General features: G+C 40.9%; 2 protein-coding genes across 6 annotated transcripts; one reads left to right on the top strand and one right to left on the bottom strand.

The window, feature by feature from the left end:
* The first annotated feature begins 814 nt into the window (after positions 1–814).
* dzip1l (DAZ interacting zinc finger protein 1-like) lies at positions 815–13,853 on the top strand. 5 transcript variants are annotated; one of them, XM_035412715.1, is made up of 16 exons: positions 815–897; positions 4,497–5,063; positions 5,459–5,543; positions 6,445–6,569; positions 6,879–7,040; positions 7,610–7,786; positions 7,894–7,956; positions 8,042–8,182; positions 8,541–8,571; positions 8,789–8,839; positions 9,093–9,202; positions 9,774–9,963; positions 10,713–10,869; positions 10,994–11,190; positions 11,493–11,623; positions 11,703–13,853. In XM_035412715.1, the coding sequence occupies exons 2-16, from the start codon at positions 4,554–4,556 to the stop codon at positions 11,862–11,864; spliced, it is 2,292 nt and encodes a 763-aa protein (XP_035268606.1). In that variant the 5' UTR covers positions 815–897; positions 4,497–4,553; the 3' UTR covers positions 11,865–13,853. The 5 variants fall into 5 exon arrangements, with proteins under 5 accessions (XP_035268606.1, XP_035268604.1, XP_035268605.1 ...); XM_035412713.1 differs by lacking the exon at positions 815–897 and adding an exon at positions 1,093–1,293; XM_035412714.1 differs by lacking the exon at positions 815–897 and adding an exon at positions 1,093–1,297.
* Positions 13,854–16,886: 3,033 nt separating this feature from the next.
* On the bottom strand, positions 16,887–19,943 carry LOC118226488 (claudin-18-like). Its single transcript, XM_035416161.1, has 5 exons — positions 19,724–19,943; positions 17,663–17,827; positions 17,433–17,568; positions 17,203–17,313; positions 16,887–17,100 (listed from the first exon to the last, which is right to left on the bottom strand). Exons 1-5 carry the CDS (start codon positions 19,941–19,943, stop codon positions 16,968–16,970), a joined length of 765 nt encoding a protein of 254 aa, XP_035272052.1. The 3' UTR covers positions 16,887–16,967.
* Positions 19,944–24,498: the final 4,555 nt, after the last annotated feature.

Genomic DNA, 24,498 nt, shown 5'->3' with positions numbered 1-24,498 from the left:
ATTGCTTAATGTTCTACTGAATGTCACCACATGCATTAGGGGGAAAGCAGAGCCTAAAAGTGCATAAGGAATAATGGTGAAGTAAGCTTTCTTAAGTTGAAACACTCCAGTTTGATAGTCATAAGTTTAATAAATATGTATTAATATGTAATATACGAGAGATATGTTTCTACCAACTGAAATCAACATGTTTTTCCCTTCAAGTTATGAGTACGGGCTTGAATTATTTCGAGACAGACAATGAGTAGTAAGTAAGCTAACTAGTTAAATATGAGAACGTGTGTTGCGTTTACATGCGGGAAGTTCGTGCCGCAAGAACTGTCTCAAAAATCCACAATAAAAAAAAAAAATGCAAGCAATTGGCGATGCACAAATGTGAACCAGCTACATTTATTTGTGGGTCGGTTGCTTTTATTTGTGGATTGGTTGGTTTTAGTAGGGGATACGTTACATGTATTCCTTTTTGAGACAATAATACCCCTATACAATCACAACCTCATGCTCGTTCATGCGCGTGTGTGCCCATGTAAGCAGGGTCGTGTAATTTGGCCACGGTAAATTCGTAGTTTTAAATGGACTTCGGTATGGGAAATTAATTTTTTTTTTGGCACCAGAAGCTTATTAAACTGCAGTACCTCGAGTAACCACTGGTGTTTGATAGCTTCACGGAGAATGGCCACCCCTGGTTCCCAAGGAGCTCCAGTATTAGATACTGTTCGTCTGGAAAAGTTGTGCTGGCATCCTTCTATACCACAGCGCACAATTTTCGTAACGTTAGTCTAATACATCCACTGGACAATTAATAGAGGCCACGAGTTCTTCGATGGAATAAAGCAGTAATTTAGAGGGAGAAGGTTTAAAAGTTGTTTATAGTTTGTGAATGGAAGCGCACGTAAGGTAATCTACCTAACTCCACCGGCAGCTGGTTAGATCTTGTGTACTGATAAATTACGTTAGGGGATGATATGTGAAGTATTGTAGCTAACGTTATAATACTACAACTGTTTGTGAATGGTAACGTTACCTTTAAAAAAAGGCGTCGGCGTCGTTTCCTAGGCAACAGTTTGCGCTTGGCTTACTGTTTGATGGTGTAGCTTGCGATAACATCGCTGGCTAACATCAGAGAATGTCTTATGACATTGAGTGGAGACTTCTATCAAGTTATAAAGAGCCATTCCATAGAGTTTAATAAGTTCTTACATTTCCGTACTTGGATTTACGTTCCGAATGTTTGTACGTTGAATTTCTATCATTTGAATAAACTGTTATGATAAAAGGATAAAGTGCTCTCAGGTAGGTGAGTAGGCTATTCGTCTGTTACCTTTTCTCGCGACACGCAAGTCATGATTTTGCTGATTTATTTTCATGAATAAGAAAATCCCCTTTTACATTAGGTTTTTGTGTCATGTAGCCGCTGTAGCTTGCCCTTGCCTTGTTATCGCTGGGTGGTGCTTGACGCTGACCGAACTGTAAAGGTGATGGCTTTGCATGCGTTTCTGTGTAATACAATACACTCCTGATGACTATTTAAAAACCATTACCAACTGTAGTTGCTATCACTGCACAGCAGTGCTCAAAGTGGTGAAGAAGTGGCCACGGTGTAACTAGCTACACGTATGCATTATGTAGCAGATATTAATCTTGTGCCATGTTTAACAGTGTCTTAACTAGGCTATGTGGAGTCAATGTAGAACTAAGTAGGCTAATTAGGTATTTGGCACTGGTTCTTGGAGCAGTACATTTAAAAGCATTAAAAGCAATAAAATAATTTTTAAAAGTGCACTTTTCAAAGGCATTTTGTGTTAAATGTGTTTTAACTAGATGCATACGCGCAGAGAGACTGTATTGAGGATGTTTGTAATAAGATATAATTCTGTGAAGTCTGAGAAAGTTAACAGGCCAGTTTGTGCAAAATATGGAATGTCTTAACTGTTTGAATTTTGACATTTCTTTATGTGTTTTCACATAAAGTTCCAAAATGGCTGACATAAAAAGTCTCTTTTTTACCTGTAAAATGAATTGCGGTTGACACAGCTCATTGGAAAATAAATTGATTACTTTAATCTAGTATTGGTTGTCCACAGTGTTTAAACATTTAAAATCAAATGAACCTGCATTTTCATGTTTTTGTTTCACACCCCAGAGTCTGTGCTGCATATTTCCTAATATATTGTTTCTCAGTAGTGAGCTAGGTATGAGTGTACCTGTTAATCATTGTTAAACCCGTGAGAACCGCCCATAGTAGTTTTTGCTCATTAAAGGCATACTATGCAGGATTTTTTGCAGACGTATTTGTCACACATTCCTGCCTACCAAAAAAAAAAAAAAAAACACAACTCACACATAACATTATTGAACTAAATTAAGAAAAAAAAAAAAGGTTTTTAAAATGTTTTGAGACATTATAAAAAATACTAAATATATGAAATATACAAACATTCGAAGCCGGAAATGGGAAGCATTATAAAAATGTATTACCAAAATAGTTGTACTTTGCATCAAATACTGTTAATTCGGTTGGTACTATAATTCTCAGGGCGCCTCGGACTTCCCTGGAAAACAGTAGGTTTTTCCGCCAAAAAATATTATTTGTGTGCCCAATAAATATCATTGACATGGTCGTTCCGGATGTGAATAAAATTACTGAATTACACAAAAAAATTGCGTTACCTTGATTTCCCCTAGTGAACCTAATCCCATCTGGAGAGGGGTTTAGCACAAGAACACATTTATGCTAGCAATAGCCTAACAATAAGGCTGCTGCTTCCAAAAATAGTAAATTCTTAGTCACAGAAATATTTCTTTATCATTATTGGTTTTGCATATTGTGTTTTTTTGTGAAATGAACAGATGATTGATGCAATAAGCTACTGCAGCTGAATCCAGTGGAGTGTCAAGACAGTGATGGAAAATCTATGGTACTGAAACTGCATAGCATTTTTACCTCATTGTTTCATTAGTAGTCCTCCTGCTTCAGATCAGTACTTCCTTAATTGAATGCTTTTTAAAGCCCTGCATTGCCAATCACATCTAGAAAGGAGGCATTGCTCCTGATCAGTCTGAGTTTTACCGGATGTTTCAGATTCACATTCTATGGCAGTTTCCCATATAGCTAATGTCACTGTAAAACAGAACAAACAAAGAAGTTAAATATTTTCAAAAATGTCGTTTTTTTTTTTTTTTTGGAGACAAATGTAAGTGCTTTGTCGAGTGACACAAAGCAGTTGCATTGCAGTACTTATATAGGTGTCTGATGCCACGGCCTTATTAGGAAACAATAGCCATTACCTTGGGAACTGGCAGTTGTACAATAATTACGGCTCCAGGGAGACGGGTCTGCTTAGTTACTTTGCAGAGAGTACACATTTGGTATCATCCCAATCAGGGTGTTTTAAGGAATAAAATGAACTGTTTCCAGGTAGGTATTTGAGTACATATGTATGATTCTAGGATCTGGGATAGGTTATTAACTGCTATGAAATGAATACCGTGGTAATGGAATTTTCTTTCTTGTTGTAACCTATTTTTGGGTCTGTGTGTACGCTTTCTTGTTTAGGTTTATTTGTTTGTTTGTAGACCTCTTTGTAGACCTCTTCCAAGAAAACATTCTATTAGCTAAATTTTTTATTATTAGGCTGTTATATTTTCAATGAAGTAGAGGGCAGATTGTTCACAGTTGAGAATTAAAGGCAATAGCGTGAGTCAAGTAATATTACATTACATTTGTTTGGCAGACACTTTTATCCAAAGCAACGTACAATACATGCATACTGAAGGTCATTGGAACAACTACGTTGGAACTAATATGAGTCTAGCTTGTAAAATGATTGCTTTGGTGGAATTATATCTAGGGACTCTTCAAGGTCCTTTTGAGTTCCTCTAAAACATATTTGGGTGAGTGGTTTCTCAGAATATTTCTCATTAGTCTACTTGATGATCAGATTAATAATGTATTATGCACTTTAGAATTTCTTAATGAACTCAAAATTGAAACCATCTGCCTGGTTAACCACTAAGACCGTGGTCCTCAATCCTGGTCTTGGAGAGCCACAGGATCTGCTGGGTTTTATTGTTCAGCATTTGAGTAGCAGAGCAGTTGATCGATTAAAGCAGATGATTACACAGCTTGCTCAACTCACTTGGTTTTTTGGATCTGAATTTTTTTCTGATGAATTTATAATTATCTTGGCAGTAACAGTAATTTATATAAGCCTTAACTTTGTATTTTTATACTTTGTAATTGTCTTGAATAAACTACAATAAAAAAATAGTAAAGTAGTGCACTCTTGGACAATATCCAATGAAAGCCTGTGTCCACATGACCGAGTGTCATCATATCAGGTACATTTAATTTATGTGAGCCTTAGTGTGAGATTGCTATTTGATAATTGTGGGTCTGTATTTAATAAACTATAAGAGTACTGCAGTAGAGTAGAGTGCAGTGCTGAAATGCAGGGAAGTATCTAATGCTAGGTGTCTCCACATGTTGCTCTCAGCCATTCCACAGGAACCACCTGTACAGCAGCACTGTGTTCCTCCCCAAACACCGCGCCATGCCAGGGCAGCAGCTCTCCAGCGAGGTCTTCTCCGCCCTCACTGCCGCTCCCCCCTGGAGTCCGGGCCCCCTTCAGCCCCTCCGCTTCCGGACCCGGAGAGAACCCGTGGACTGGCGCCGCCTGGGCGCCCTGGACGTGGACCGCGTGGCCCGCGAAATGGACGTGGCCGTCCTGCAGGAGCACATCAACGCCGTCACGTTCTGCGACGTGGAGGCCGAGCGCTGCCCCCACTGCCGCGGCCCCGTGGACCCCGCGCTGCTCAAGGTCCTGCGCATGTCCCAGCTCAGCACCGAGTACCTGCTGCACTGCCAGGACTACCTGAGCGCCCAGCTGACCGGGCTGGAGGAGCGCCTGCAGGGGGCGCTCTCTCAGCTGGAGCAGGAGGGGAAGGAGCGGGCCCGGCTGGATGCAGAGCTGCAGGCGGTGCGCCAGGAGAGTCGGCGCAGGAAGAAGATGATCGCCACGCAACAGCTCCTCCTGCAGGCTGGCGCCAGCAACTACCACAAAGTGAGCATCGGACTTTTAGGGTCTGCTTATACATGTATCTCAGTTGAGAATTGACACTGTAGGTTTACAGCACATTGTTACATTACATTGGTGTGCACATACATTGCATTTCTGGAGTTGTTTTTGTCTTTTATTTGCGTAAGGTGATGCAGTGAAAGAAACAGTTTCACAAGACTGAAGGCGACATAATTGTAGCTGTCAAGTTGATGTTATTTCAATTCTGAAGAACCAGGTGTAGCTTAGCAAGGGTTGACAGCTTATTATTAGCGCCAGTTTTACTGCTGACTTACGGAACTGGATAAAATGAGTAGATCAAGTGCACAGCATTTTCTGTGCTGGTTTGACTTCTTCACTTAACTGACACGTTTTACAAAAATGTGGCCTTTTTCTTTCAGTGCCACTGCTGTGAGAAGTCCTTCATCAATTATTCCTATCTGCAGGCCCACTTGCAGCGGCGACATCCTGAGGTCACAGATGCAGGTTAGTCGGGAACTGGTCCGTTGCTCCAGTTTCCCTGGAGGCAAATTGAAGCTGGCAGCTACAGTACCTTGATAAATACACACTCATACAGACTTCTTTCATGTTCGGAGTTGGGTGCTCAAATACATTTACATAGATTTTCCATCCATGCTCATGTGATTTCTTCATGCTTTCTTAAGGACATGGGGTGGCGCATAGAGAACACTTTCTTTAGGTTCGAGCGGTTATACTACTCAGACCTGATGGTAAAAATGGCTTTTGCAAGATAATTGCCCCATTTAGTTTGACTAGAGATGTGCAGAGACAACAGGCATTGTAATACTAATTGTGCTATCCAAGGACTCATGATTTAACACTGACCATTAATCATGAAGTATAATAACAGATTGTTTATTTTTAAAGTTGTATTCCACAAACACCACTAACCTAGATGTTTTAATAATTAATTATTATGTACTACATTTTATTATGGTCTCTCTTATAGTCTTTCTTTATCACTGGTGTTAGCTCTACGCACACAAGACACTGCAGCTCTGTCAAATCTTTACAAACCTCAGTTGCATGCTGTGGCATGAGAAAATGATTTGATTCTATGTCTGTAAGACACAGTGTAATAATAATAATCTGTCAGTTGGCCAAAAATTCTCAAAAACAAACATTACAAATTGTCGGCCTACATTTTTTATTTAGCCCATGTGTGTTCATTACAGAGCAACTGAAAGCTATTAACAAAAGTTCTAGAATGATAGATGGGACAAACTGTAAGTTCAGAGTAAGCTAGGGATTGTTTTTATCATGCCCTAAAAGACATGGCATCAAAAAGGGGACAGTGGAACCGACTCATATGCTGCTTGTGTTGAGAGCTGAAGGAAGGCATTACCTGTTGTCTGTGGCCCCTCAGAGAGGCAGAAGCGGAGGCAGGTGGAGCAGATGGAGGATGGGATTGAGGAGCTGAGGGAAAGGCTGAGGCTGACTCAGTCCAAACTGGAGGCGGAGAGGGAGGCAGAGGCCCTGAGGAAGCAGCAGGTGAGGTAGAGGAGGATCAGGGGGGTGGAGCCACAGCACATCAGCGGGAAAGCCGTCATCTCCAAGAAAGGCACTCTGCACTTTACAGTGCTCCCAACCCTCAAAATCAGGGTAGCTGCCTCGCAAAATAGTGATGGATACTTATAATTCAAGCCGAAGACTGCCCCCTTAAAGCACTTAGGTGGGAACAAATGGAGTACAATCAAAAAGGTTTTTAATGAGTGGATCCCTTACCTGGGTCTTTTACGAGGGGAATTTAGTCCTGCAGACCTCACGTTTAGTGATTAACCAATTGATTGAAATAAACAGGAGCTGGAGCAGCAACAAAAGAAAGAGGCCAGTGAGAGGCAGGAGCTGGAGAGCTGGAAAGAAGAGGAAAGGAGGAAGTTTCAGCAGGAGATTGGTGACCTGAAACAGCTCCTCCTGCAGGAATTTAAAGACATATCCAACCAGGGTTCTTCCATCGAGGCAGTGAGTCACGAAGACATCTGCACCCCTTCATTAACGTAAAACGCCTGAGACATACCCGTGGGTATTCAGACGTTTAGTCAAGTCAGAAATGTGACGAGAGGGAACCTCCTCAGGCATTTGTTTAATGTCATTGTAATTCATTTCTGTACACAAAACTAAAAGGTTGTCCATTGTGTATTAAGGTTATTTAAAAATGATCATAGTTTACGATCAAATTGTCTTTTGTTGTTATATTTGTGATCGTTATTTGGACTTTAATTCTGAGATGACTCCTAGAGATCCTAACACCTTTGGCTGGTTGCACTGTCAAGTAACAATATTGCTTTGAGGCACTAGGTGGAGACAGAGGACAAGAAAATGACTTGTCTGCTCAAAAGTGGGTTATAGTATTGACTTTGATCATCTTTAGATGAAGCAGCAATGTTTCGTGTGTGGATCAGAATTTAGCTGTGCTTATGTCAGTATGCAGCATGTTATCATGATACCTAATGATATTTAAATATCATTGCGATCATCGTCAATAGGTCTTGGCTTTTCCTTTCAGTCATTCAGTCCTCAATTCACAACAGAAACTCCAGGAGCTTCAAGCCAGGCCAGTGGCCGTTTCGAACCTCGGGACGCTGCGTGACGAGGAAGAGCAGGATGACAGGGAGGCCCGGGAGAGAGAGCTGAGGCGGGAGAGCGAGCTGAGGGGAGAGCGAGAGCTGAGGCGAGACAACGAGCTGATGGGGAAGATCGCCCAGCAGGTGACGAAATATGATAGCACCAGCTGTGCTCACAGGCCCCGCCCTCTCACTGGATCTCCGTTTCTCTGACAGCTGCCCGGCTGATCACCTTTTAATTTGACTTTCAGAAAAGCAAGTGGAAGAGGAGGCTCCATGACATCCACAGTGGGCACCTGTTAGAGAAGCAGGAAGTAAGGAACTCGGTGTTGTGGGCTGTTCTTGCACGTGAATTTCCAGTGCGAGAGCGCCCCCTAATGGCACATCTATCACCCATAGCTGCAGAATGAGAACGAGAGGCTGAGAATGGCCTTGTCCTCAGACCAGAAGACAGCCCTACAGAGCTTGCAGCAGCAAATCAGCTCCCTGGCTGCACAGATGAAGCGCAAGGACAAGATCATTCAGTCACAGGAGGAGAAGGTGACCTTTACCATCAACTAAAATGTTGTTTTAGTTATTCAATTTTATTGACTACTTAAACGACTTTAATTCACATGAAAGTCACATGAAGAAAACACATTTTATATGAAAACAATTGAACAAGTTTGCAGTATAATTGAATAAACATGAATAAAATAAATACAGGTTTAACTGTATAGCTATACAGTAGCTTACATATGCGTACAGTTGACTTTTGTATTTTAAATCTAATCGATACTACATCTTTTGAACAATAATGAATAAAGATTTAACTCATAATCTAGACTACTACTGTCACCTGTGATTGGTTAATGAGAATGATTTGTTGGTGAAATATTTGATTTTAATTTTTTGTCAGATCAAGAAACTGTCTACGAGACCTGTAGCAGGTAATGTTTGTGTCTGTGTATCGTGTTATACGTTATATTAATTTTTTGCTGCAATACATTTTGACAAAGTTATCTTTGTTTTCCTGTTTTTATTACTCAAATGTAAAGCATTATGTAAAGCATTCAATTCCATGACCATTCTGGTCCTGAGCATATGCATGTTTTATTAATGGAAACAACAGCTTTAATTATGTAAAAAAAAAATCTTTGGTTTCAGCTTCTCCAGTTATCCCAGATGAAGAATCGTCAGAACTGGAAGAGCAGGAAGGTATGTTCCCACGATGCCTATGGGGAGGTCTAATAAAACAAATGGACCTCATAAATGAATACTGATGCATGTATTGTATAAAACATACAGTTTATACAATTCACTTTCAAACACAGCTTCTTTCATTCATCCTGTGGCTCTGACTCATGTTCTATAAATTTGTATAATACCCAGTGGTACTTGCAAGCATGCATAACTATTCATCATGCATACTTGAAAGCACAGTGATTTAAAATGGACTCTCCCATTTCAGACCTGGGGGATTCGGGGGACAGGACACAGAAATCCAGCCTCTCGCGCTCCTTCAGGCCCATCCTGGAAGGAAAGCTGGAGGATAGGCTTGAGAGCATGGGGCTGAGAAAGGTACACTCAAGCTCTCTCCACTGATGTTACCCGCTAGCTCCGCCCCACAGCATGGCTTTGTTACCCACAAGCTCTTTTCTACAGAATCTCAGTATAGCTTTGTTACCCGCAAGCTCTTTCCTACAGCATCTCAGTATAGCTTTGTTACCCACAAGCTCTTTCCTACAGCATCTCAGTACAGCTTTGTTACCCACAAGCTCTATCCTACAGCATCTCAGTACAGCTTTGTTACCCACAAGCTCTTTCCTACAACATCTCAGTACAGCTCTGTTACCCACAAACTCTTTCCTACAACATCTCAATGTAGCTTTGTTTCTCACAATCATTGTCCCACAGCACAACAGGTGAGCTTTGGGGTACATTCTCTTTCCCACAATATCCTGTCTTTGCATTTATCAGGGAACCCCATTTCATACCAAATATATATGTTTGTTTGACATACCCAAAAATAACAAGCAGACTATTGTAAGAGCGCATTTGAGTCGCCATGAGAAGTTTCAGGAGTCATTCTGCTTCTGCAGGTGATACGGTGGCACACTGTTTCTTACAGTGTAATTCCTCTGTGCTGCAGGGGACAAAGGGAATCTCAAAGCAGACCTTCAGGAGTCTGAGCTCTTTAGTGACGGGACAGAGGCAGCAGAAGGCACGGCAGTTCTCGGACCTGCTGGGCCTCAGAGAGACGCTGACCCAGGAGGTGACCCACAGAGTTCGCCGCCAGTGGAGGAGTCAGGGCTCCCCCTTACCCACCGTCAGCACCAACCGTAAGGACGGCTAATGTCCGAAAGACCCACACATCTCGTGTGCAGTTTGCCCTGAAATTTGTCATTGCAGTCGTAATATAAATAGTTACATATTGCAGAGCTAATGGAAAAACGACAGTACTATTAGTAACTGAAAGAAGGGGTGAAACCAACTTAAATACTGTGTGGCTGGGGTCTCTGACAATTCTTAGGGGCTTGCGGAGACACCTAATAGAATAAATATCTTATATTGGGGAAATACTGCAATTTTTCGATACAAAGACGACTAATTACCAACTACAAGATAAAGTTGAGAAAGAATTGAATTGAATTGTTCTGCTAATTAACTGGAACACTTGATAATCAAGCTAAAGAAATGAAAACAGGTTGTGAGCAATGGCAGGTTAAAAAGGTAAATTATACCCTCCAGCTGTGGCCAACTACATTATTCTTTTCAGTAAGTACAGTGGAAATTGCCGTGACCACCGTAAATCAGGACTTCTGTAAAACATCTGAAAGACAGTGCCACCTATAGCACAATGCCCTCTGTACTGCACAGGGGTATAATTACTTCTACTTCCACATAGAGGAGAGTGGCTTTTTGCAAGCAGGACTTGCAGTAATATGCAGATTTGTTTTGCAAGTTTCCCATTCCTTTATATATTAAAGAAGCTCAGCCCTGTTCGCATAAGTCGATTATATAGAGAAAGTTAATGCTTGATGTACAGACTGGGGACTTTATTCGAGTTCAACTCTCTGGTGTTTCACAGGGAGGACACCTGTCAGTCCTAAGCAACAGAAAAGCCCAAAGGCCAGGAGCCCTACTGTGAAGGCCCCAGCCAAACAGGTGCAATCCCAGGCTCCACAGCCAGCCCCAAGGTCCACAGTACCGCTCCAGGCCCCTCGAACCCGTCCACAGAGGAACAGGTACCCGAAACCTACCCATGCAGCGATAGTACAGTGCGGGTTTCTGTTGTCAGTTTGGTGCAGCAGTGCAGTACATTGGCTGGATCTGCAGGGTAGCTCAGTAGGAGTGTACGTGTTCCCCCAGCACTCCTCCCTTCAGCTCAGAGGAAGACTCGACCAGGGACGCCGCCCCCATTAGCAGTCCCAGGAGCAAATCCATGCCCTCGGTGCGGGTGGTCCAGTCGGGGGTCAAGCAGAACCTCGCCGCGGACGCTGGAGATGACTGGTCAGACTCCGAGCCATCAGAGGGCCCCGTCAGCAACAGAACGCCAAAGTCACAAGGTCTCATCTGAGCGCAATAATTTTTTTAATGCTATGTAGTTTGATAGACATGGTAATAACTGAGATACCCGCCCCTCCCACATTCGTTTATTATACGTATCCACATTTTCAACACTTTCTGCACTCAGCAATGTTTATCTGTTGGTTGCCGTTAGGTTTATCGGTCATTGTTTCTGTACCTTTTTGTAATAAGTATCTTTTTGAGCTGTGTGGAAAAATGTGCTCTGAATGCCCATAATGTGAAATCTGGAACCTGAATGTGTGCCGGTGAAGAGCGTGTTATGCCTTTTTCGTTTGCGCAGGTTCTGTGGTCCAGTCACTGACGAGAAGCCTGGAAAGACAGCTCAGTTCCCCCAGGACCAAGCCAGTGGGTGGGACGAGAGTGATGCCACCGGCAACCGCCTCGTCCCACAGACCCAGACCCGTAGTGCAGGTTTGAGCCCTAATGGCGACCAGTGATTCTCTCTGTCCACATACGCTATGGCCCACTTATCTCCCTTCCTCTCCTCCAGCTGTCTGATGAGGACAGTGACCTGGATCTGTCTTCTATTGAAGACATCTCCCCGCAGGCGGCGGTTGGCCGCGCCCCGAGGACGCGCGGGAGTGCGGACTCGGCTGGGTCCCCAGGGACCAGCGTGTGGAGCTCGTCAGCCAGCAGGGGAGGGGGCTGGTGAGGGCTTCAGACCCCTCACCGTATGCATACTGTACTGTTAAATGCGGACATGTACGATGACATAATCATAGGTAGAAGAATAGAAACAATGAAAGACAGGGAATTGGAACTATGGTTGCTGGACAACAGCTAAGTGCCTTCCAAATGCAATTTATAATTCATAAATATATTAAACAGTCGTAGCAGCAGTGTTTGGATGGGCCGTACAGTCTGGGAACCTGGCTGTGCCAGTACTGACGGTGGTTGATAATTTACACATAATTTTCAGTAGCATCACCCAGGATTAGGGAGGGTTCAGTCAGCCGGGATACAAGCCTCTTTGCTCTCTAGTGACCCCCGCAAGTCAATCGGGCTCCTTAAAGCTACACTTCCTTTAGCTCATTTCTGTACAAACTTGGCTTGTGAGCTGTGGTGTGAAAAGAAGCAGCTGGTCACATTAAATGCTTTGGTGGAAACCATTTTCTACAGTACATGCTCCCATATTGGCTGCAGAGATTACAGAATGACTGTGGTTTCATAGTTTTGGGCATTTCAGGTTGGAGGAAAATTGGGGTGCATTAAACCATTAAAAAAGAGAGAGGAAAAAAACTTGGTTGGCATTTTGAGAGACGACTTGTCAGTTTATCATGTAACCCTTCCCTGGATGTAATGAAAATGGCTAAGTCTGAAAAGTGCTGGTGCATAAATATGAAAGCACAACCCCTGCATTCAGTGCCATTCACCCCTGCATACCACCAATCCAGCTTTAGGGGAAAAATCACTTGTAATACGTTGTACTTGTACTTTTATGTGAGCTTTTTAGTTTTTCTCAGTGTAAAAAATATGTTCAATAGCACTCATCCAATATCACTTGGATTACTTGACAGGTTGATTGAATCCAAGACTTTGCTTGAATCTAGGATAAATCTTGGTGCATAATTTCCAGAAGAATTTTGATCAGACCTTTTTTTACCATGTTTTTCTATGTGCAGTCCTCACATTGGTTTGTGGGGATTTGTTTGATAATGTAGACACTAGTTTTGCATTTTTTTTTTAATTTGATAAATTAAAAGTAACACCTTTACTACTAAGTACATTTTTCAGAATGTATGTAGTGTGTCAATATAGTCCAGAGTACAAGGATGAATGTAAGCAATAGTTTAATAATAATGTATTTTATTATTTCGGCCAAGCATTTCTATTTATGACTAATGAACGTTTTTAACGTTAGTTCTGGTGAAATTTTATCTAAAATAATTTTGTGATGAAATTATAAAATATTTATTTTTTATATGGGTATTATGAAAGATTTTAACCAACTATGTTGCTCAGTCCCCTGCTAAGCAAGGACAACATAGAACTGAAAATATGAAATATGATTATTCACTGTGTTTTGGTATAAGGACTGGTTTGTGCAATGTTTCTGAAATCATATTAATATAAATTAAATGTATGTTGTTTTGAAAACATTTTCTCCACCATGTGTCAAACTATGTGTTTGTTGTTTTCATATGAATTTAAATAAAATCGATTAACACCAAGAGAGAAGATATTGCTGGTGTTTGCTGATTATTATATTGAGGACTGCTTGTTTTTTTATTTAGTTAAGGTCAGTAAGAATGAATTGAAATAAAATCGATTAACACCAAGAGAGAAGATATTGCTGGTGTTCACTGATTATTATATTGAGGACTGCTTGTTTTTTAATTTAGTTAAGGTCAGTACACAATAAATACAAACAAAATGACAACTGAATGTTAGTAAGTGACATAGCATTTGTAACATGAATATATCTGCGGTAGTTCAGTGCCTGAACGTCTATTGTTTTAGCACAATGGTTGCAACTGGTCGGGCAGAATTTTTCCACCAGTGCATCTCCGATGTGTTCTGACTAATTTCAAACATAGGCCTGTTGCATCTGCCACAACCCCCAATTTGGAGAGAACGCAATAGTTTGGATTTATGTCACAGCTGGGGACAATTGGTGCAGCTGAGACAAGCAGCTCGTTGGCATCTTATCAACCAGAGTAAGCCCTCTCAGCCCAAACACTCCTACCTTTTATTAGAAAAGGACAGTGCACTACCCCAGATGCACATGCCATTCAGGAGTCCAGCATCAAGAAATTTATGTTTGGGATACACTAATTTTTTGCAAACGCTGAAATCATCTTGCACCATTGTACATTATTTTTGAAGGTGAGAAAGTAATATCAGATCAAACTAAATTTTAAAAAATGAATGCAAAATGCATACAATACTATACAAAAATTGACATTTGTCTACAGCATCTATGTCGATGTTAGTTTGCACATGTCATTCTATCTTAAGGTTGGGCTCCCTCTCCATTGCCAGGTCCCTCCTGTGTTATCCCATTGGGGAGTTTTTTTTCTTGCCACTGTTCGAATGGGGAAATTTATTTATTTTTTTTTACCTGAATTGTTTGCTTTTTGGAGGTTCAAGCCTGTTTGTTTTGTCCAAATTTCTTTGGTATTTCCACTGTAAAGTGTCTTTGTGACAGTGTTTCTGTAAAATCCTCAATAAAAATAAAGATAAATTGAATTGAATGTTGGTGCCGTAAAAAACCAAGCACAGGTCACAAGTAGTTTACGCATGCTTCATATTGTGCAGGTAATACATGCACATTAGCACCACAACCATATTTATGAAATCTTGAAGTTGTCAAAATTGTGTCAAGTGTGTGTAAAATACATTAAAAATGTTTTCATTTCTAAGTCAGGACTGAATGGGAATTTGTATCTAAGCTATGTTTAACAATAGACAATTAAAGCAAGAAGGTAGAGAGTTGCCCTGTTGAAAGAAGAATGTTTAAGGTCAGATAATGTGACACAAAATCAGTCGGTAGGTTTCAGAATATTCAGCTAATTTGATACAGCAAATTGGATTTGAAATAAAAAGAAGACAACAATAAAGTGGAGTCTGCCAGCTTTAATTTGAGGATATTTACATTCATTTCCAATGATCCGTGTACAAATTACATTCCATATTTATACATAGTCCCTCCATTTTAGGGGAGCAAAAGTAATTGGACAAATTAACAATCTGAAATAAAGTAATCAAATTTAGCAATTGGTTGAAGAATCCTTTGCATTTGATGACTGCCTTAAGACTGGAACCCATAGATATCATCAGATGCTGGGCATCTTCCATGGTGATGTTCTGCCAGACCTATACTGCAGCCATTTTCAGTTCCTGTTAGGTTTGGGAACGTTTTGCCTTCAGTCTTGTTTTCAGAAAGTCAAACACATGTTCAATTGGATTCAGGACGGGTGATTGACTTCGCCAGTCAAGAACATTCCACAAGCTCACCAGTGCATTCTTACTTCCCAACAATGTATCAAATAATTGGTTTTTACATGATTTCTTAGACTCATGGTAGATTGTATTACTGGTATTGACACTTATTTGATTGAGAGACAACAACCAAATGCAAATTTCACAACTAGTATCAACTCTAGACCTTTTGGTAGCTTTCTTGTGCATTAACTAATGATGCAAAGGCTTTCTTGGCCACACAGCTGGCCAAGATACAACTGAGCGGATAAGTGTCCAATTAGTTTTGCTCCCCATTTTATATAAAATGTCAACTCAAGGTACAAATTACATTTTGCACAGTATGATAAAACTAGTTACATATAGTTACATACAATTCTATAACTTGTAGTAAAAATCTGCCAATTGCAATGTAATAGAATCTTTGTAAATACATACAAACAGACAAGCTATCTCATTTAATGTAAACAAATGAGTTTATTACATCAACTTTATTTTACCCTATGTCCACATGAAGATCCTGGAGGTGTTAAGTAGTATTTTTGCCATAACTACAGGATGTGAATATTACATTTTAGTTTCTGCTCTTTTGTGAATAATAATAATAATAATAATAATAATAATAATAATAATAATCTTAATCTTCTTCTTATTATTAATGAGGAAAGCTCAAAGCAGCAATGAAGGGGCCAAGCTGACTGGGTATATTGGCACCTTCGACACACTTTTGCTCTCCGGGCTCTGATATGCGCATAATTTCAAGTTTTACTGATGCAGGAGCAATGGAACCAGATATATGGCCAATTTGGTTTTAGCAACTAGATGGCACTACTGAGTTTGCCCCGTTCAGTCTGTACACCCCCAGGACCTCTCGCCAAAGATATATTTGAAATTTTGGACAAACACCTCACTTCCTGTTCCTGAATCTTTGCCAAAATGGTGGCATGTGCAATGAGGTGTAACTACTTTTCATTCACTAATGCAGTGAAAAACATGCTCATCAAATTCTGTGTGAGACAGAGCTCCTAGCAACTTAAAGACGATGACCAAAGAAGTAATACCCGAAAATTGCAGCTAGATTGAGCAATATCTCTATGAGGAGAGGTTTAAATATGTTTTCAACAAAACCAGCCAAGAAGGCTGAAAAACAAAATGACCAATGAAAAAGGCACATTATTTGATAGGGTCCATTGCTGTAATGGTCCGCAACAAGAAATGTATTTCGCCCCACAAGTGGCTAAACTTCATGAAACATTTGGTCAGCCTACTCAGCTCAGAGAAATCGTCTAGGAGATGTTTAAAATGTGTCTTTCATAAAAGTCAGTAAGATGGAAAACCATGGCGGAAATTTACAGGGCTTTAAACTCAGCAGGACCCAAGGAATCTAGAGAAAAAAGAATCAATAGGTGTGGACCAGTGGTGAGAGGGGGCAAAGTGGATAATTGGCGGCACCTGTTAAAGGGGCTCAGCATCAATTCTCTTGTGCTCTCCTTCTCCCTTTTTAACCTTTTTGCACGTCAGGGCTTTTGGCTGTAGGCTTGGCGTGGGCAGAGTGTGTTTTTGATTATACCTTTGATTATACCTTTGGAAAATAAATTGTTATTCTAATTCGCAATTCAATACTGTTGTCCGCTTCATTTATGTTGTGGGTTGTGAGAGCCGAAAACCGTAACAATAACCATCTATTGCAAAACAGTATATTAGAATTATATGCATATATAAGGTATTCATTAGTATACATTAAAGAACATTTGGTGCACATTAGTACCATTACTTGAATTACCAGTGCTACTGCCAAATGCTATTTTAATGTTAAAATTGAAATTGACCGGGTTTATACATAGTCAAATCTTTGGTTGGATCTCCTGCCATCCTCCTTGAAAGACCCGTCATAGGCTGGCCTGTTCCTGTCCTCAGACCTGTAGTTGGTGTTGTGGGAGGGCGCTCTATAGCTTACAGCATTGAAGCTAAAATAAAACAAAGCACGAAAATGATTAGCTGTGCTCATATTTTCTGTGAAGATCATGATTTCAATGTGACTGAAGAATAACAGGATGTGCAGTTCATACCGAGTCTTTTCTGGCATCAATCCTCTACAGGCCAGGCACATCATAACCCCGCCTACAATCAACACACCCCCAGCCACCCAGCCAACAAAGAGGGCGGCTCCAAATGTATACCTGAGGAAAATAATATTGAGATCAAATGAAAATTACATACAATAACAATTTGCTGTTGTCATTGAGCCCCTTGTATACATCGAAAAGTAGTCCACAGGACTGCTCCTTAGCCTGCTTACCTGGGAGTAAGAGGTCCCCCTAACGCCCCAGAGCCCAGTCCACTCATTCCCAAAAATGGAGTGCTGTAGGTGGTCATCATGAAGGTAGTCACTACCAGATTGGCGAAAACAGAAACTCCAGCAATAGAACAGACACCTGAGGAACATAAAACAAGATGCACGTTAAAAAGAAGATAGCAAAGCCATGGGAGTAGGGACAGGGAGCTATTCCCATGAGAGCAAGAACGTACCTGCGATAGCAAACATGATCCCAGATGTCAAGGTCATGTTAGCCTTGGCTGTATCTTCCATGGATCCTATTTTAATGCACTTCAGAGAAAAAATCGAAATCAGGATGCCAATTGCTCCAACAACGATTCCCACGATCATCAAGGCTCTCACTGCTTGGAAGAGACCTATAGGCCAAATAAACAACAACATTTTTTTCTATAATATTTCAGCAGTATTGAGTTGACCAAGTAAGATCTTGTTGTAAATGTAATACACTTAGAAAGGCACTAGAAGACAGTGTCTTATATGAGTGACAAAAAATATGTATTGTAAATGAGGAAGCTGAAATAAACATCTGACACTGGTTACATTAGCTAATATATTTAACAACCAGCACGTTGTGAAAAGATTTGCTGTCAAGTTGGAAAATAAATGAAATCTTCACAATGAATGTTTTATTTCCTGCCAACTCCATATTCCTGTATTCCTGTATTACCCAGGAACAAATTATCAGCTAACTGGGTTCATCGTGCGTCAGAAACCCCCACTGGTTGATCAGGTGCCAGCAAGTCTGCCCATTAAGCTACTGTACATGCGAAATGGCTTCCTCTGTCTTATTTCTGTACAAGCCCAACTTGAACTGTGGCATGATAAGAACTGTGTAGCTTGCAGCTGCAACATTAATAAAAATATTCATTTTTATCCAAAATTAGGGAGAAACATAGGAAAATACATTAAAAAGAAGACTTGCCATTCATTGGTATTGTATGTTGACCCAACTCAACTGTGCAGAATAGGTATAAGTACTTGTCAGTGTAAAAGACTGGTTCTGTAAGCTCCACATGTGATTATATTAAAGCCCACACAAGTGCGACATGCATGCGTCAAATTAAATGAACCATAGTAGGAGCCATTTTGGCTGCCATGCCACATAGAGATAAACACTAGCTTGGTGGTATGGAGCTGAAGTAGTCATGAAATGGAGGTCAGTCCCGTTTTCCTTATCGCTACCAAAGTGAACATTGCTTATCTTGTGTGTACTGAACACTGTAATGCCTTGGTGCCAGTTTCGATCTGGTTTTGCTATTCCCGCTCACTTACTTGTCTAAGAGAGGGTGTGGTTCATTGTTTTTAGGCTATTATTATTATTTTACAAGGATTCAGTCTTGTGCTATTTTAATTAATTATTGTTATTGTTACATTTTTTTTTCATCACACATGGCATTCTTCACTTTGCCTTTGTGATTCTGATTTCAATGCACTATTCATGGTTTTTACAATAGTATGACCTTCAAAAATAGTTGCTATGTGCAAGAAAGAATCTCTGAAGAATATACCTATTATTTAATGATTTACAATGAGTTGAAAATTGGTTCATGACTTACTATGCAGCTTTAAAAGGTTTGCATTATCTCAGGTGAGATACCAAGTCCTGCCAAAATTTGGTTTTGAATAAATGTGTGAAATTCAAGGAGACCTAAAATCACAAGAGTGATCTTTACTGTATTTCAGTAAGCTTTTTATGTATGGTGCCACCTTTTATATTCACGATTATATTAAATAAATTATCCTGACTTCCAATGTAATTGTTGAAGAAGAAAAAAATACCTGGATGATATGCATTTCAAAAGATGCGTTGTACTAAAATGCAAGTTGCGTGACATGGAGTTAAGCACTGCAGTAGCTCAATCTTATTTCAGATGTAGCTCAACATGCCTGTACTCTGTGTGATGTTTTTTTTTTATTGTCTAGATAATTAATTAGTCTGGGCGGTACTAACAAACTCCACACTTTTCTGCTATGATCCATTTTTTAAATGTGTTGATAGTATTGTTGCTTAAATGCTTTCTTTACATTACATTACATTACATTCATTTGGCAGACGCTTTTATCCAAAGCGACGTACAAAAAAGTGCATTTTCATGATCGTAGACAACTGCTGAACACGGGTTTTTTACTTAGATTTTCATGAATTTCACATTACCCTTTAAAGTTAGGTTTTTTTCATTTCCAAAATAACCATCTCAATCCTCAGATCATTCAAATGAAACAAAGTCACCTGAGAGGTGATGGCTTCCTACCTGGCAGGCCGAGGATGGTGAAGTATGGCCGGCACTCGGTGAACCCAGAGCTCTGTCTCACACAGGACCTCCAGAGGCCGTAGTAGGAGTAGACCGCTGTCACCGGGTTGCTGTAGAGGTCTTCGGTGCTCCACTGGTCTAGCCCAGTGGCCGCAATCACCCCGCCAACCCCCAAGGTGCTCAGCACAAACCCCATCACTTGGCACAGAGTAACTGCCATAGTGACCTCTCGGTGTTCTGACTAAAGCTTACGGTAGTGATCAGGCAGTATCCTAGTCAATCCCACCTGTTTGGCAATGTATTCTGCTACTATAAAGACTCTTGATGCTACTCGGTTCTTCTTCTGACTTGCAGTGTTTGAATCAGATATGGTTGTCCTCCTGTAAGTGTACTGCACAATTCTAACGCCTCTCTGTTTGCATTTTAGCTCTTTCATTCGGCGTTGGGCGGGACTTGAGTGGACTGTTAAACGGTAAGGGTGGGGGAGGAGTGATGGGAATAAATAAATATGAAACTCAAGGTAGATTTCCATTGGCTTATGCGATACTTTGATAAGGGTGAATTTCGACGAGACTGAGAAGCGAAGTTTTGTTTGGGCTTGCTTTTCGTTTTTTTTTTCAAAGGTCTTGACTTCCTTCCCCGATGTCATCTTAACTTAAGCTCTGCTTGGTTAGCATCCTATATATTTTGTTATTTGTCTCAAGTTTCTATCAAAATACAGCTATGACCACATCATTCTTGTAACAAATGAAATGTTGAGAAGGAACCATAGTTTTAAACCTTGTATTTACATTAAAATGTGTTCTCTGTTGAGACAAGTGTTGCTCCAAAAAGGTTAGTACCTTTCAGTGGTACTCTTCCTTTCACCATTTTTATGGTGATATTTGGAGTTCAGAAAATTCTAATAAATCTATTATGTGTAATTTGTCATTTATAGGTGAGTCTATGTACAGTCAGAATCAATTATATAACAAACAAAAGCAATCATTAGTTTGAAGTGAAAAGATAAACACATACCTACAAGAGATAACCACTCAGCTCTAGCATTTAGTGTACAATAGTATTTGAGAAATTTACAACCAGTGATGAAACATAAAGCAGTGATACACAGTTATCAGCATCCACAGGCATTGGGCTGATGCATTCCTGTAGACCAGATCACTGTAGTCTAATGGAGGGGAAAAAGTTGCCAACACTAAGTATTTCCTTGCTTGAAAGGAGAAACAGGATTTATTCCTAAAATAAAAACATAGCTTCATCTTGAGCTTAGCAACAAGATTCTCAGTGTGACATTAGAAACACAGTTTGTGATCAATCACCCAAGTACTTATAGCTTGATACTAACACAAGTGTTATCCCTTATGTAGTTTCCAGCCTTGGACAGACAAATAGGAACACTCTGGCATTGGTAAACACCATAAGTTTGGCTTTGTCCACATTTATTCCCAAACGTTGGCAGAGACCGGACTGAACTACATCAAATGCAGACTGCAGAAACTCAAGGGCTTGTACAACAGAGGAAAAAGAATAATGAATAACTGTCGTCAGCATAAAATGGTTCATAGCATTGGATAAGCTGTCGGATAAGTTACTGATGAAATTTGGATAAAAGTGCCATATAAATGCAGTCCATGATGTAGACAGAAAACAGTATAGGTCCTAACACAGAACCTTGGGGCACCCCCCTTTGAAATTGTAAGAAGAGACGGTGTAGACCATTTCATTAAATTTATTTGACTCTATCAGGTACAGAGCAGACATAGATGGAGATGACCACCTTACACCAGTCTTGGGCTGCTCCTTTGGTAATGTTGGTTGCAAGCAATTGAATAAATGCAGTAAGCATCTAGACAAGTGGTAAGCAAGTTCTTTTGTTCACCATTTAGATCAAAATCTTGACGAAGAGAGGCCAAACCTTTGCCTAAGCTAGCCTGGTGAAATAGGAATGGCAGCAGATGTGTGACTCACTGGCTGACAGCTTGTCACATGCTGTGGCCTGGTTCCTCTCTACTGATAGGCAGCATGGACACAAGTTCACCTGGTACCTTTCAGAAGGCAGCTAACAAAACACTTAAGAGTTCGAGCGATATGGTAAAAAGCACCTGTGAATGCCATTTCTGCCAGCTTCTACTGGCTTATCCGAATGCTTTGCACAGGTTTCAATAACATTTATATGGGAGAATTTTTTTAAATACCTTATCTCTTCTGTGGTGTGTAAAAAGAGGAAAATTGAAGTCAAGTTAAACATACAAAACAGAAGCCACAGGGATTTTTTAGGAGAAATAGTCGGACAGAAAGTAAACATTTGTATGCACACCTTTTCAGGACTATGTGTAGTTTCTGCCACGTCAGTTCTCTTTCAGGTCAGTTCACACAGCAACTAGTAATGATAAGAATAAGGAAATTGGAAGTTCCACCCACAGTAGGTACACACAAGTATTAGTAATAAGTGCAGTTCATTGTGAAAACATATTTCAAGAAGTATGCCTTGACTTTAGCGATGTTGTGGAAAGGCACATAACAGCTAAAGGAGACCCATTCCTGGTTGAGATCAGGGGTGGTCATGTTTCCAGTTCTTATCTATCAGTCAACAGTGGCAGCACTAGCAAATGTAGGCTGCCATGCCCCTCTTATCAGTGTCTATTCATAGTGAGTTGAGTAAAAACTGAATAATACATTGCTTCATTTCTCATCCGGCAAGGTTGGCCACCTGCCCTCTCTGCTATGCTGAAATAAACATTTATATTCATTGCACGTCTATGAATGAGCACTGCTGAATGCAAGCAAAAGTTTTTGGTGATGACTTTGAATGTCTCTGTCAGTTCGCTCGCTTTGACAGGTTCCCATTTGTTGCACACGGGTCATTTTCACTGCCGCCCATTAGAGGAACTGCACTGGAAGAACACAAAACGGAACAGAGTGTTGAATGATGAAAGGCCACCTGGGAAAATGGTAAAATAGGGGGCATTTACAGCCTTCTACCTTTGGATTTCTGCCCACATGCCCCAAAATTGCCCTTATTAAGAAGTCAGTATCAGAGCTCACACTGTGCTGAACTGCAATTTACACTAGAGGGCAGAGTTAGTTTAAAAACGCGCGCGTGACACAGCTGGGGACAAATGTGTCCCTCGGCTTAATGAAAATGATTCCTATTGCACAACGCAATGAGCCTGAGTGAAAAGGTGTTATTTGCGTCTCTCCGCAGGCCTCAGGACTTTAACTAAAACTATAATTCAACGTGTAAAGGTGTTGTCTGAATATTATGCAGATGGGGTCAGAGAGACGACAGACAGAATTTCATGAAAGATGCTCTTTGCACGTAAACGGTCATAAGCCTTTTAGAAAAAAATGCCGGTTTTACCTGCCACTGGACAACTGAACATAGCAACCATTCGCAAAGATTGAAAAATAGCATTTGAGCGGCCGCTGAACAGATAACAAAATAATGCTCTTGACCAGCAGTAATATTTGCATACACCCCCTCATAATATTCCTCTATTTCCCTGTTTCATTCTTCCCTGCATCCAGCAGTGCTTTTAGGTTCCGTTTCGTATCGTTCTCAATTGAAAATGATATCAACTGATTTTGCGCCCCAGGCCTGCTCACAAGTTCCGTCAGTGCTGATGAGAAGCCAGACGCTGCAGTACGGCCATATATCAACCCGTCAAAACAAAAACCACGAGAGCTGGGAGAAAACAAAATGAATCAGGAACCAGATTTTTATGTCCAAATCAATCTGCGCAGCTGGCCTTTGGACAGCCGCTGTATTGATTGTCTCTGGCTGAAACTGTCCTTGACAGTTTGGGGCTTTACCACTTGTAATTTAAAAAAAAAAAAAATGTTAAATGTATTTCAACACAAGAGGTGTTGTGATGGACAGCCATACTTAACAGCTTGATGACCTCTCTCGGCTTACTGATGGGTTTGGTTCACATGCTTGTTTCAATAAAAGAGCAATGGCAGTCTTCCCATCAGACCAACTACTAGGCCCAAATGCAGGTCACGTCGCTCAAGTGCGATTGCGGGAGGCAGGATGAAGTGGTTTTTTTGGCTCGCCGTGTGACAACACCACAACCGGGAAAAGAGAGGAGTCACCTGCGCCGCTGATAGTCGTAGCGATCAGGTACACCTCCCCAGTCCCGCCATCGGAGACAAACAGGAGCGCACTTTTCAGCGCTCCCTTCCCCTCTCCATCATTGGCCTCCTGTTGGGAGATACTGCCGAACACACAGGCTGAAGTGCCCAGGGGAGGGAGGTGTCGAGCGGGGCTGGACTCTAGCCCCCGTGTTGAGGGATGAGCAGAAACTTCAACAATCCTGGAATAATTAACCAATCAGGCCTTAGCAGGGGGATTGACAGAGTGCTCACATTATTGGCTGACGGGCTAACATCCGTCATGCATTCACTGGCGAGATCTAAATTAGAGAGCCAATTAACTCCACTAATAGCCCTCTCCAATTTAATCTGGGAGACAATGGGGATTGAAGAGGATGCCTTATTAAGGACTCAAGCTGCACAATATCCTCTTTATGTGGCGATTCACAGGGCCCCCGCTTGCCTTCTTGTTTTCACTTCAATTAGCCCACTGCTTTCAATGATTAAGTGCCTATAATTATTTTTCAATTAAGGCTTTGATCTGCTGTATACTGTATACAGCTCCTCTGCATGCCTGGATGAATAAGGATGAGATGGTGAATTTGTCCCCTCTGTTCTAGCTGATGGAACGGTTTGAGGGATCTCTGGGACAACTGGAACCTCGGACGAAAGTTAGAGAG

The sequence above is a fragment of the Anguilla anguilla genome, chromosome 4 (assembly GCF_013347855.1).
Source record: "Anguilla anguilla isolate fAngAng1 chromosome 4, fAngAng1.pri, whole genome shotgun sequence".
Taxonomy (NCBI): domain Eukaryota; kingdom Metazoa; phylum Chordata; class Actinopteri; order Anguilliformes; family Anguillidae; genus Anguilla; species Anguilla anguilla.
Note: the sequence above shows the minus strand (reverse complement) of the source record. Positions and strands in the feature narration are given on the sequence as shown.